Source organism: Bubalus kerabau, chromosome 17, assembly GCF_029407905.1.
Source record: "Bubalus kerabau isolate K-KA32 ecotype Philippines breed swamp buffalo chromosome 17, PCC_UOA_SB_1v2, whole genome shotgun sequence".
Lineage (NCBI taxonomy): Eukaryota > Metazoa > Chordata > Mammalia > Artiodactyla > Bovidae > Bubalus > Bubalus kerabau.
The window spans coordinates 51,538,386-51,552,359 of NC_073640.1; the positions used below are offsets into that span (position 1 = coordinate 51,538,386).

Here is a 13,974-nt window from a genome sequence, read left to right on the forward strand (position 1 = left end):
CGTAGAACCTTTGCCACCCAGGGCCCCTGCACTGGGAACCAGCAGAGTCTGGCGCACAGCCGCCTCTGGGACGCCGTGGTGGGATTCCTGCACGTGTTTGCCCACATGATGATGAAGCTCGCTCAGGTTCGGGCCCCTCCGTTCTTCATCCTACTGCCTCCGGACATGCCCTAACTGGCATGTTTACAAGTTTTGCCCCCTCAGTCAGTTTTCCACCCCAGGGTTCCCAGCGGGTTCCGGACGGGTCCCATCTTCCTTCTGGATGGGCTTTCTGCATGAACTCGCCTCCTCCCCTCTACCGCCAATCGGCTGGTTATCCATCTATAGTTCCATTGGTCTGCGTTTGGGCCCCGCCGCCTCCCGCCCAGAACTCCTCTATGGTTGGTTGGTATTCACACCAGTCGGATGGATAATCAGCCGATAGACTGTGGAGGGGAGGAGGCGGGGTCATGCAGAAAGTACATCCAGAAGGAAGATGCAACCAGTCTGGAACCCTCCGGGAACCCTGGGGTGGGAAATTGACTGATGGGGATAGGAAAAGGGTTGGCTTCTAGATCTGGGCCTGAGGCTGAAGCAGTGTTTTGCTTCTTTATTCTGCTTGCGGCAGATGACTCCTATCCAGGGCATCCATGATGTAAGGTCCCTGTCGAGCCCCGTCTCTAGCATCTTTCTACTCCCTTTGCCCAACCACCCCCACCCCTTTGCAGTCTTGTCAATGTCTCACAAACACCTTATCCGTTTGCTCTGCTTGTCTGGTAAACATATTTCAAGGCTGCCAAATGCACTGCAGGAGGGCTCAGCATCTGAAAGGGCACCAATCCAGAACCTAGATCAGTTCAGTTCAGGTCAACGTATTTCGAGGCTGCCAAATGCGCTGCAGGAGGGCTCAGCATCTGAAAGGGCACTATCCAGAACCTACACATCCTACGTAAATACATCGATGTGTTTATTCCAGTAGTTTTCCAGCAGGTGGCAATATTTTATATTTTATAATTTCCCAACAGGAAGAGTCTTGAGGAAGGGAAGCTTTTTCTAATTTACTCAAAGGCACCACAGGGGCTGGCAGAAACCCTGTCTGGTGTCATCTGACCTTTTGAAAGAAGTTGAGTTTAACTACACAGTTTATCAGTGTGAGTGAGTTGAAGTCAAGCTGTTGTAATCTTAAAATTCTAGAGATAACTGGTATCTTTGTGGAGATTTCCAAATCTTACAGAATTAATTCATCAGCCATAGCCTAAGTTAAATTGCAAAAGCTAGAAATCCAATGCAAAGTGGTGGCTTACAAAAAAAAAAAAAAAAAAAAGAAGAACTTATCAGCTCACATCACAGATCAGATCATATCCAGGGTCTAGAATGCTGTTAGTAGAAATGTGTATCTCCTCTCTAGCTTCATTATCAAGCAAGCACTTCCCAGGGGCTGGAAAGAATGGTGTCCTGGGCTTCCATGAGCCCCTCTAACAGCTTCAGAGGGGGAAAGAACCCCTCTTTAGCTCCAACAAAAGACTTGCCATACTCTTATTGGACTACAGAGTCACATGCCCATTCCTGAACCAATCACCCTGGTCAGGGAAAAGAAAGCTCTGATTGGCCAGACCTGGTCCAATACCCACCCCTAGAACCAGGAAAGTGAGTTTAGTCCTATATTCTCTGAGAGCAGGATTGTTGAATCAATTAAGTAGCTGTGTCTTGGGCAGGCACACACCACAGGCACTCACCAGGATCTGAGATCCTGGAATGTTGGAATCTTTGAGTCAGAATGCAGAGCTTTGGAATCATGGGAAAGTGTTAAGATTAGAGGGCTTTTTCCCAGGTGGCACTAGTGGTAAAGAACCTGCCTGCCAATGAAAGTAGACATAAGAGATGCGGGTTTGATCCCTGGGTCAGCAAGATCCCCTGGAGAAGGAAATGGCAACCCACTCCAGTGTTCTTGCCTGGAGAATCCCATGGACAGAGGACCCTGGCGGCTACGGTCCATAGAGTTGCACAGAGTCAGGCACGACTTAAGCAACTTAAGCAATTTAGCATGCATGCACGCACTTTAGGATTAGAATTTGTAACTTAAAAACTAGCATGGGGTAGCCTTACATCAAGCCTTACAACTAGTAAGGAGGAGCCTTACATCCCATTTACCTGGTACCCTTACCCTTCTTCCATTTTATTAAGTAGAACCTTATGAAATTACCACTTTGTTGGCGAGACATGCCTGAATATTGGCAATTTTATGTAGTTCAGCCTCATACAAATAGGGACCATGAGCAGAACTTCGATCATGTTGGAGACTTCTGTGGGCCCTCCATGAGACACTATAACAGGAGAAGCAAAGTGTCCCCACATTCTTCCCAAAAGGCTTACCAGAGAGCCCATAGCTGTGTCCTGCAGCCTTCTTCCTGAACCCAGAGTCACATTTTCCATCACACATTCATTCAACAAACATGGGTCCACCTCCCACCATAGGCCAGGTGCAGTGCTGAGCTCTCATCCCTTCCCAGACCTGTCAGTGTCCCCAGTTTTTGCTCCTGTCTGTCTCTGTCTCTCTTGGTCCCAAGCATCTGCTCTCAGCCCCATACTCCTCCCAGCCCTCCTTGTCAACCAGCCCTTGCCACTACACATCCCCCCTTGGGCTCACTTTCCCCAAAGTGTCGACCCCACCCCCACAATCTTGTCTGTCTGCCCTTTGCCCTGCTTCCGAGGAACATGTCTGGACTCGGGTCCCCTCGGAGGTAAGATGGGGAAGGAAAATGGTCTTAGGCCCTGCTGGGTGGATGGAGCAGGTGGAGGTGGGGGAGGCATCTCTGCCAAAAAGAACCCTCACACAGCTGGGGTGTGGGGTCCCTAGGACTCAAGCCAGATCGAGCTGTTGAAGGAGCTGCTGGATCTGCAGAAGGACATGGTGGTGATGTTGCTCTCACTACTAGAAGGTAAATGCCCAGCGGCTGGGGGTAAGCGGAGGGTACCAAGGTGCAGACAAGCTCGAGAATGGCCCTCAAACCCAGGAGAGCCTAAGCCTCAACCCCATCTGACATCATGTCAGGGTCAATGCATTTAAACCACTGTAATAAGCTCTCCAAACCCTTATTGAGCACATATTATGTGCCAGGTCCTATGTGCATATGGTAATTTATTGATTCCCCAGAGAACTCTTAATCAGGGGGGTGGCCAGCACACTTTTTAAAATGTCTGCCCTGAATCATTATTTATTTTCTGAATGTGTCAGTTAGTTCTTGCTGCCTAACAAATATTCCTAAAATGTAGTGACTTAAAACAACCATAATTTATTACTAGTTAATAAAATAATTTAACTTGCAGACAAAGACTTTTTCTATAGCGGTTCATAACAGCATCCTCAGTCTTTCATATGGCTGCATAATACCAGTTGTGTTGTGGTACAGTGATTCATTTAACCACAACCCTATCAATGGACAGTCAGGGTTTGTTTGTTTGTATGTGTTTATTTATTATTTATTTATTTTTGGTTGCACTGAGTCTTCATTGCTGCACACAGCTTTCTCTAATTGCAGCGAGTAGGGGCTACTCTTCATTGCAGCGCACGGGCTTCTCATTGTGGTGGCTTCTCTTGTTGCGGAGCAGAGGCTCTAGGCACACGGGCTTCAGTGGTTGCAGCTCGTGGGCTCAGTAGTCACGGTGTGCGGCTCTGGTGTGTGTGGGTCAGTGGTTGGAGCACACGGGCTCAGTCGCTGCGGCTCCCAGACTCTGGAGTGCGGGCTCAGTAGTTGCGGTGCATGGGCTTAGTAGCTCCCCGGCATGTGGCGTCCTCCCAGACCAGGGATCAAACCTGTGTCCCCTGCACAGGCAGGTGGACTCCCATCCACTGTGCCCCCAGGGAAGTTCCACATTCAAGGTTTTTAAAAAACATTTTGCTATGACAAACCATTTGGCAATGAATAATCCTCCTACAATGTCTTAAGTTTTTGGTAACTAGCCATTAGCTTTTAAAAAATCAGATTTAGGGACTTCCCTGGTGGTTCAGTGGTTAAGACTCTGTGTCTTCCAGTGCAGGGGGCACAGGTTCGATCCCTGGTCAGGGAACTAGGGTCCCATGGTGCGGTGCATGGTGCAGCAAAAATAAATATATAAATCATAAATATAAATTTAAAAAATCAAATTTAAAAATCAGAAATCCCTTTAAACATTTTGTTTTTGGAAAATTGAAAGACTCAGTGCCCAGGATCTACATTCTCACATGGCAAATGTCAGCTGAATTGGATTAAATAACAAAATCATATCAATATTCAATCTGATGCTGACGACAGCACTACGGTTAGATAAGAGAAGGTCCTCATCGTGTAGAACCTATATGTGGACATGTTTGGGTAAAGTGCCTCATGTCTGCAGCTTACTCCTTAACGATTCAGTGAAAAAAACAGAGAGGGAGAAGTATTATAAAGCAAACACGGCAAAATGTAAGCCATTGATGAATCTGGAATCCATCAAGTTCCCTTGTACTCTTGGAAACTTCATGCATTAATACATTTGAGATTATATGAAAATCGAAAGGTCCAAAAGGAAGCTGGATCCAGTTTGGGGAATTTCCTGGTAGTCCAGTGGTTAGGACTTGGCAGTTTCACAGGCATGGCCTGGGTTCAATCCCTGGTCATGGATCCTGCAAGCCATGTGGTGTGGCCAATAAGCAAATAAAAGTGAGATTGTGTTTGAAAAGAAGCTGGAGCCAGTTTGCTTTGGGGGGTGGAGCATGGTGTCCCAGTTTACCAGTCTCCACCTCTCCCTGTTGTCTGCCCTACAGCCTACTTCAGTCTTCTATGGACCTCCCTGGTCCCTATGGGCTTGGGAAAGACTTAGGTGTGTGAGCTCTGAGGTCTCGCCTCTCTGGGTTCAAGTCCGCCGCACCGCCTCACTGGCTATGGAACCCTGAGTGTGGACTGTCTCTGAGTCTTTTTCCTCATCTGTACAAATGAACAGGGACACATGTTTTTTACAAAAATGAGGTCACATCAATGTAGCAGTTGCCATGGCATCTGGGACCTGCTGTTAGCTGATGCCGTTGTTATCGTTATTGATGACTCCCCCAGCTATAGGGGGAGGAGGACGAAGACAGGATCAGCCAGGTTCACACCTGATGCTGTTGCAGAGCAGGAAGTGACCCTTTGGGGAGGGGTTAGAGCTGGCCGGGAAGTTCCACCAGCACAGGGCATCCTGGCAGCTCCTGAGCTGGAGAGGGAGGCAGGCCACATGGGGATCCAGAGAGGAGGTGCTTTGGGGTCACACTGACCGGGGGCTGCCCGCAGGGAACGTGGTGAACGGCATGATTGCCCGGCAGATGGTGGACATGCTTGTGGAATCCTCATCCAACGTGGAGATGATCCTCAAGTTCTTTGACATGTTCCTGAAACTCAAGGACATCGTGGGCTCTGAGGCCTTCCAGGACTATGTCACTGATCCCCGTGGTCTCATCTCCAAGAAGGACTTCCAGAAGGTGGGTACTGGGAGGTGGATGGGTGGGGATGCTAATGGCCACTTGTGCACCTGCCTGGCTCCCTGCTTTGGTCAAGAGACTCTTCTGGGCGCCTCCATTTCTTTATCTGTAAAATGGGAATAAAACCATCCTTGGAGGGTTTTTTTGGTGGTTTTTTAAAAAAATAATTTCATTTATTTAGAAGAAAATTATTATTATCTTATTATTAAGAAAATTTTTTAGCTGTGCTGGGTCTTCGTTGCTGCACCAGCTTTTCTCTAGTTCAGGCGAGCAGGAGCTGCTCTCTAGTTGAGGCGTGCGGGCTTCTCGTTGCAGTGCCTTCTCTTGTTGTGGAGCACAGGCTCTAGGGTGTGTGGGCTTCGGTAGTTGCCGCTCCCCGGCTCTAGAGCACAGGCTCAATAGTTGTGGTGCGTGGACTTAGTTGCTCTGTGGCATGTGGGGTCTTCCCAGACCAGGGATTGAACCTGTGTCTCCTGCATTAGCAGGCAGATTCTTTACCACTGAGCTAGCAGGGACGCCCGTGGGCTTTGTTTTTGTTTTGGCTGGGCAGCATGTGGGCGATCAGTCCCCTAACCAGGGATTGCACCTTCCCCGCTACATTGGAAGCAGGGAATTTTAACCACTGAACTGCCAGGGAAGTCCTCCTTGGAGTTGTTTTGAAGATGAAATGCATTAATACAAATAAGAACTAGTATTTCTATTATCATTATTAATAGTCATAATTTTATCATTATTATAAACAGAGATCAGTTTTTCAGTTGATAAACATCAATTGGGTTTCTGCTCTGCATTGGGTCCTGTGCTGGTACCATGACCATGGACAGAGCAACGACTGAGACAGACACAGCCCTGCCTTCATGGGGCTTATAGACTAATGGGAGAGGCAGTCACTAATGACCACTGCAGGTCTAAGTAATGAGACTGTTAGGAGGGAGATGCAGGAGCCAGCTTTATCCAGGAGTCCACTCACCTGGCTTTGCCATCCTTTCTACCCCAGGTAAGTCACTCATCTGCTCTGAGCCTCAGGCTCCCCATCTGTGAAATGGGGCTAAGATAATAACATTAACTGTTTCAAAGGACTGCTATGAGAGTGGGCAGTGGGCGAACAGTGGATAATGCCTGGAACACAGAATACAGGAGATATTGCCTGTTATTATTTCTATTATTACTGCCAGATCTTTTCCATCACTGTTTTATCTTTTCCGTTTCAAATAACTTCCGGCTTATGGAGAAGTTGCCAAGAACTTTACATAAAATTTCTGCATACTGTTTCACCCAGATTGCCAACATGTTAACTTTTTACCTCGTTTGCTCTGTCATGATTCTCCTTTACCTCTAAATACTTCACGTAGTGAGAATGAGTTCATTCCCTTACATAACCACAAAACATTTATGCAAATCAGGAAATTAACTTTGACACAATGCCGCTATCTACAGATTTTGCTCAATTTTCACCCTTGAAGGAAGTTTTTCCCTTGTCAGGGCTCCAGTCTAGGATTGGGGATTGAATTTAGGCAACGTGTCCCCTTGTTGTTGTTTAGTCACTCAGTCGTGTCTGACTCTTTGCGACCCCATGGACTGCAGCACGCCAGGCCTCCCTGTCCCTCACCATCTCCTGGAATTTGCCCAAGTTCATGTTCATGGCATTGGTGATACCTGTCTCTTTAGCCCTCTTCAATCCCGAACCCTTCCTTGGTTTGTCTTTGCCTCTTATGAGCTTGGCATTTTTGAAAAATAGAGGCCAGTTGTTTTATAGGATGGCCCTTAGTGTGGGCTTGTCTGACTTTTCCTTGTGATTCGACTGAGGTTATGGACTTTGACAGGAATATAAGAGGAGTACTGTGTCCTTCTTGGCGTATCATATCAAGAGGTATGTGCTTTTAGTTCTTCACGTTTCAGTTTGCGTTAGCTTGGCTCACTTGGTGAAGGTGTTTACCAGGGTTTCCACTGTAATGATACTGTCGTTCCCCTTGGAACCTTGTGAGGTTGTGCTTTGAGGCTATGTAAATATCCTGTACTCAGGTTGGCATCCGTCAGAAATGCTTACATCAAATGATTATTACTCTGGCAGTTGATAAGTGGTAGTTTTTGAATTTTCTGATACCCTTTACCTTTGTGTGTGTGTCGGTCATGTCTGACTCTTTGCGACCCCAGGGACCGTAGCCCACCAGGCTCCTCTGTCCACTGAATTTTACAGGCAAGAGTACTGGAGTGGGTTGCCATATCCTACTCCAGGGGATCTTCCTGACCCAGGGAACCAACCCACATCTCTTGTGTCTCTTGCATTGGCAGGCAGATTCTTAACCACTAGTGCCACCTGGGAATTAGGTACCTTTTAGAAAATTTTTATTGCAATATAGTTGATTTACAGTGTTCTGTTAATTTCCATTGTACTGCAAAGTGATTCGGTTTTACATATATATATATATTAATTATGGAGTGTCACAGGATGTTGAATATAGCTAGCTCCCTGTGCTATACAGCAGGACCTTGCTGTTTATCCATTCTATATGTAATAGTTTGTATCTGCTAATTTCACACTCTCAATCCTTCCCTCCCCTGCACCCCCTCATGCAACCACAGGCCTATTCTCTAGGTCTGTGAGTCTCTTTCTGTTTTGTAGATATGTTCGTTTGTGTCATATTTTAGATTCCACATATAAGTGATATCGCATGGTATTTGTCTTTCTCTTTATGACTTACTTTGCTTAGCACGATAATCTCTAGGTCCATCCATGTCGCTGCAAAGTCATTATTTCATTAATTTGTATGACTGAGTAGTATTCCATTGTATACATGTGCCGCATCTTCTTTTTATGTCTTTATGTATGGCTGCACTGGGTCTTCACTGCTGCATATGGGCTTTCTCTATTTGCCAGTGGGGGCTACTCTTTGTTGCCATGTGCGGACAACACATTCTCATTGTGGTGCCTTCTCTTGTTGTGGAGCATGGGTTCCAGAGCATGCAGGCTCAGTAGTTGTGATGCACAAGCTTAGTTGCTCCGAGGCACGTGGAATCTCCCCAGATCAGGGATTGAATCCATGTCTCCTGTATTGACGGGCAGGTGAACCACTGGACCACCAGGGAAGTCCCCATACCACTGGGATTATCCATTCATCAGCTGATGGACATTTAGGTTGCTTCCATGTCTTGGCTATTGTAAACAGTGCTGCCATGAACATTGGGGTGCGTGTATCTTTTTGAATTAGTGTTTTGTCTGGGTATATGCCCAGGAGTGGGATTGCTGGATTATATAGTGATTCTATTTTTAGTGTTCTTAAGGAACTTCCATACAGTCCACACCAATTTACATTCCCATCAACAGTGTAAGAAGATTCCCTTTTCTGCACAGATTAGGTACCGTTTTACTCTAAGGAAGAGTTTTTCCTTTCTCCTCCATTTGCTTGTTTGTTTATGCATTTGTCCATTCATTTATATCGGTATAGACCTATGGCTTCTTATTTTATCCTAGGGGTTGTAAGTGCTGCTGTCCATCAGCATTTAGAAGGCAATGGCACCCCACTCCAGTACTCTTGCCTGGAAAATCCCATGGACAGAGGATCCTGGTAGGCTGCAGTCCATGGGGTCACTAAGAGTCGGACACGACTGAGTGACTTCCCTTTTACTTTTCACTTTCGTGCACTGGAGAAGGATATGGCAACCCACTCCAGTGTTCTTGCCTGGAGAATCCCAGGGATGGGGGAGCCTGGTGGGCTGCCATCTATGGGGTCGCACAGAGTCGGACACGACTGAAGTGACTTAGCAGCATCAGCATTTAAATAAGCCAGGGTCACCCAAGTTAAGTATAAAGTGCCCCATGCCTCCCAGTTGTCCTCCGAGAGCCTCCCTCCTTCTCTGTCTCTCCACTTCTCAGCCACGCCTCCCAAGAGCTGTCTACACTTGCTCACTCCTTTCTCACCTCCCACTCCTTCCCTCATTTGGGGTTTGCTGGCTTCTGTCGCTGTCACTCTCCTGAAACTACACCAACTAAGACCATCAGGGATCTCTCCACCCTACAATCTCTCCTCTGACTCGTCATCTTGACAGCATTTGCCATGGTTGGCCATGTCCTCCCCCATCCCTGGCAATGCCTGCTTCCCTGGGCATCTGTGCCACCCACCCCTGGGACCCCTACCTTCCCTGGCAATCCCTCACAGATTCTTTTTTTTTTTAGGATTTTTAAAATGTGTACCATTTTAAAAGTCTTTATTGAATTTGTTACAATATTGCTTCTTTTTTTCTATGTTTTGGGTTTTTGGTCCCAAGACATGTGGGATCTTAGCTCCTCAAACAAGAATCGAACCTTCTCCCCCTGCAATAGAAGATGAAGTCATAACTACATTGCTACCTAAGCTTTAGGGAGAACGGATAATATGTATCATGTTCTCACTCTGTGCCAGGTCCTATGTGTAAATGAATGGTAATTTACAGCAACCATGAGGTAGTAAGGACTATTTTTTATTCCCATTTTACAGAAGTGGAAACTGAGGCACAGGGAGGTGGAAGTGCTCTGTTTAAGGTCACACAACTAATTGACAAGTCTGGGATTCGAATTTAGGCAGTCTGACTCCAAAGTACACTGTCTCCAGGGTCATCCACTTACTAGCTCAATAGTCAATGAGCACCTCCTGAATGCCAGGCCTGCTCTAGGGAGTCCCAGACCTACTGTCTCAACCAGCAGATTTTCAGCGAGAGTCTGAGGCGGGGAGGCTGCAAGAGAACCGGAAAGCATTATGCAGGAGCTAAAGTCATGTCATATATATATATATATATATATATATATATATATATATATATATATTTGGCCACGCTGTGTGTCATGTGGGATGTTGGTTCCCCAATCGGGGATCAAACCTGTGCTCCTTGCAGTGGAAGCATGGAGTCTAACCACTGGACCGCCAGGGAAGTCCCCTGCATCATTTATCATTTTAAAAGGACTCTACTCAGCAAAGGAAACCATCAACAAAATAAAAAGGCAACTTACAGAATGGGAGGAATATTTGCCAACCACATATGTAATAAGGGGTTGATATCCAGCACACACAAAATGTTCATGATAACTCCAACACAAAAATCAGCAAAGGACCTGAATAAACATTTTTTAAAGAAGGCATACAAATGGCTAACAGGTACATGAAAATGTGCTCAATATCACTTATCATCGGGAAAATGCAAATCAAAAAAACCACAATGAGATATCACATCACACCTGTTAGGACGGCTGTTATAAAAAAAAGAGAGAGTGAGAGAGATAACAAGCGCGGCAAAGATGCAGAGAAAAGGGAACCTTTGACCATTGGTGGTGGGAATGTAGACTGGTGCACTATGGAAAACAGAATAGAGGATTCCTCAAGAAATTAAAACTAGAACCACCATATGACCCTGCAATCCCACTTCTGGATATCTGTCCAAAGGAAATGAAACTATTATCTCAAAGAGAGGTTTGCACTCTCATGTTCATTGCAGTATTATTCACAATAGCCAAGGTGTGGAAACAGGCTTAGTATCTGTCAATGGGTGAATGGATAAAGAAGGTGGTCTGTGAGGGGACGTATGCATACCTATGGCTGATTCATGTTGATGTTTGGCAGAAACCAACACAATTCTGTAAAGCAATTATCCTTCCATTTAAAAATAAATAAATTAAAAAAATTTTTTAAGTAGAAGTACTACCAAAAAAAGAAGGTGGTGTGTGTACACATGTAATGAAATATTATTCAGCCGTCCATTATTTTTTATAATTTTATTTATTTTCCAATTTTTACTTATTTTGGCTGTTCTGGGCTTCGTTGTTGCACAGTCTCTTTGCCAGTCGTGGGGACTACTCTCTAGCTGTGGTGCGTGGGCTTCTCATTGCAGTGCTTCTCTTGCTGTGGAGCACGGGCTCTAGGGCAGGTGGGCTCGGTAGTTGTGGCCACGGGCTTAGTTGCTCTGTGGTATGTGGAATCCTCTGGGATCAGGGATTGAACCCATGTCCCTTGCATTGGCAGGCAGATTCTTAGCCACTGGACCATCAAGGAAGTCCTGCAGTATATCTAGAGATACAGGGAGTGTCCTGATTATTTTTTATAGGTGTCCAGTATTCCACTTTGTGTATATATTATGGTTTATTTGATAATTTCCTATTTTCTTCAAAAATAATTTATTATTCTTATTGGTATTTTTACTTACCTATTTATTTTTTTTGGCCATGCTTTGAGGTGTGTGGGATCTTAGTTCCCTAACCAAGGATCCAACCCATGCCCCCTGCATTGGAAGCACAGAGTCTTAACCGCTGGACTACCAGGGAAGTCTCTGAGTATTCCCTGTTGATGGACACTTGCTTTGTGCCCAGTCTTTTGCCATTACAACGCGTGCTCTCATTAGGGCTGCCATGCATATTTGTACAAGCCGTGCACTGTACAAAGGTGCCAGTTTATAGCCCAGATATTGTAAATTTGTACCACAGGTTTCCAGCAGATGGGAGCAAGTGTGTTGAGGAAGGCTCCTTGTGGGCCACTAGCAATGCTGACCAGGACAATATGTACATACATCATTTTGTATGTGCAGTAATATCTGAAGATAGACTTCCAAAAGTGGGATTGCTGGCTTAAACGGTAAATGCATTTGTCATTTGGACAGATTTTGCCCTCTGTTTTTCCTTCTCATAAGCAACATGTGAGGCTGCCTGTTTCCCCACAGCCTCACCACCAGACCACATTTGTCAAATATTTGGATTTTTGCCAATCTGATAGGTGAAAAAGGATAGTGCTGTGCAGTTTTAATTCACATTTATCCTGTTATGAGTGCAGTGAAGCATCTTTACACATTACTTTGGGCTTCCCGGGTGGCACTAATGGTAAAGAACCTGCCTGCCAACGCAGGAGATGTAAGAGATGCAGGTTCAATCCCTGGCTCAGGAAGATCCCCTGGAGGAAGGCATGGCAACCTACTCCAGTATTCTTGTCTGGAGAATCCCATGGACGGAGGGTCCTGGTGGCCTATGGCCCATAGGGTCACAGAGTCAGACACGACTGAAGTGACTTATCACGCACACGTTACTTCTTTTGTATTACTTGTTCAGTGAACTGACTATATCCTTGGCTTACTCTTCTACTGGGATGTTAGCAGTTTTCTTCTTGATTTCTAGGAGCTCTTTATATATTGTGCTGCTTATAACTTTGCTAGTGATATGAGGTATACTTCTCTTTCCTAGTTCATCATTTGTCCTTTGCCTTTGCTTACGATGGCTTGTTTATTTGTTTTTTGGTGGGGAGGAGTTTGGACATGCATAGAACTTATTTTTTAAATTAAGTTTCGTTTTCTGGCTGCACTGGGTCTTCATTGCTGTGCTTTCTCTAGTTGCAGTGAGCGGGGGCTACTCTCTAGTTTCCATCCAAGGGCTTCTCGTTGCGGTGGCTTCTCTTGTTGAAGAGCACAGGCTGTAGGCACACGGGCTTCAGTGGTTGCAACTCACTAGTTGTGGCTCATGGGTCCTAGAGCATGCGGGATTCAGTGACGGCAGCACCCAGGCTCCGTAGTTGTGGCACACGGGCTAAGGTGCCCCGTGGCAAGTGGAATCTTCCTGGACCAGGGTTTGAACTCAGGTTTCCTGCATTGGCAGGCAGATTTTCAACCACTAGACCAGGGAAGTCCAAGATTTGATTTTTATGTAGAAAATCATTTAAAATATTTTTATTAATTTTAAACAAAATAGGTAATACAGGGGTACATTCCTTTCATAAAGAAATTCAGAACTTATAGCTATGGTTGAGGTTACCTTTGATCCCTACCTCCAACCCATTCAGAGGCTGCCACGGTTATCCTCTTGGTGTTCAAATCTCCAGGCATTTATTTCTGCATTTCCTTTCATATGTAAATCTGCATTGAAAAACATACAGAATTATTTTAGGGTTTCCCAAGCTCTTCATGGTTGACAGAGTTCTTGACAGTTTGCAAAACACATCTCCAATGATAAGTACTTGGCAGATTCCAAAACATCTACTACAGTTTGGAAAGCCCTTCCTGGTGGGTGAAAACATATCTCAGGCTACTAATTTATTCTTAGCACTATTTTGTAGTTTTCTTTGTGTTTTTTTTTTTTATTAGCAAATGTTTTTGTACATCTCTCTGAATTCAAGACTTCCTTTTAAAAACATCTTTATTGAGATATAATTCATATACTATCAAATTCACCCATATAAAAGGTATAATTTAATGGGAGGAATTTTTTGGTGTATTCACAGAATTGTGCAGCCATTGCTACAATCTAATATTAGAACATTTTAATCACCCCCGAAAAAAGAAACACCATGCCCTTTAGCAGTCACTTCCCATTTCCCCCACTCAGGCCCCTGCCAACTGCTAATCTGCTTTCTGTCTCTATAGATTTGCCTATTCTGGACACTTCATATCAATGGAGCTGTCCAATATATGGTCTTAAAAGGGTTTCCTTTTATTTAACAAGCCACAGTGTCATTATCATCCCTAACTGAAAACAAAGCAATGAAGACAAATGAAAAAGATCCATAGCTCATTAAATC

At 45.1% G+C, this 13,974-nt stretch overlaps 1 protein-coding gene across 5 annotated transcripts in view; it reads left to right on the forward strand.

Annotated features, from left to right (window-relative positions):
- RYR1 (ryanodine receptor 1) overlaps nt 1–13,974 on the forward strand; it is a 127,992-nt gene that overhangs the window by 90,455 nt on the left and 23,563 nt on the right. For all 5 annotated transcript variants that reach the window (XM_055554322.1, XM_055554325.1, XM_055554323.1 and 2 more), the window contains 3 exons: nt 22–126; nt 2,837–2,918; nt 5,265–5,452. In XM_055554322.1, the coding sequence (XP_055410297.1) occupies nt 22–126; nt 2,837–2,918; nt 5,265–5,452 (375 nt within the window). The remainder of the gene's footprint in view (nt 1–21; nt 127–2,836; nt 2,919–5,264; nt 5,453–13,974) is intronic.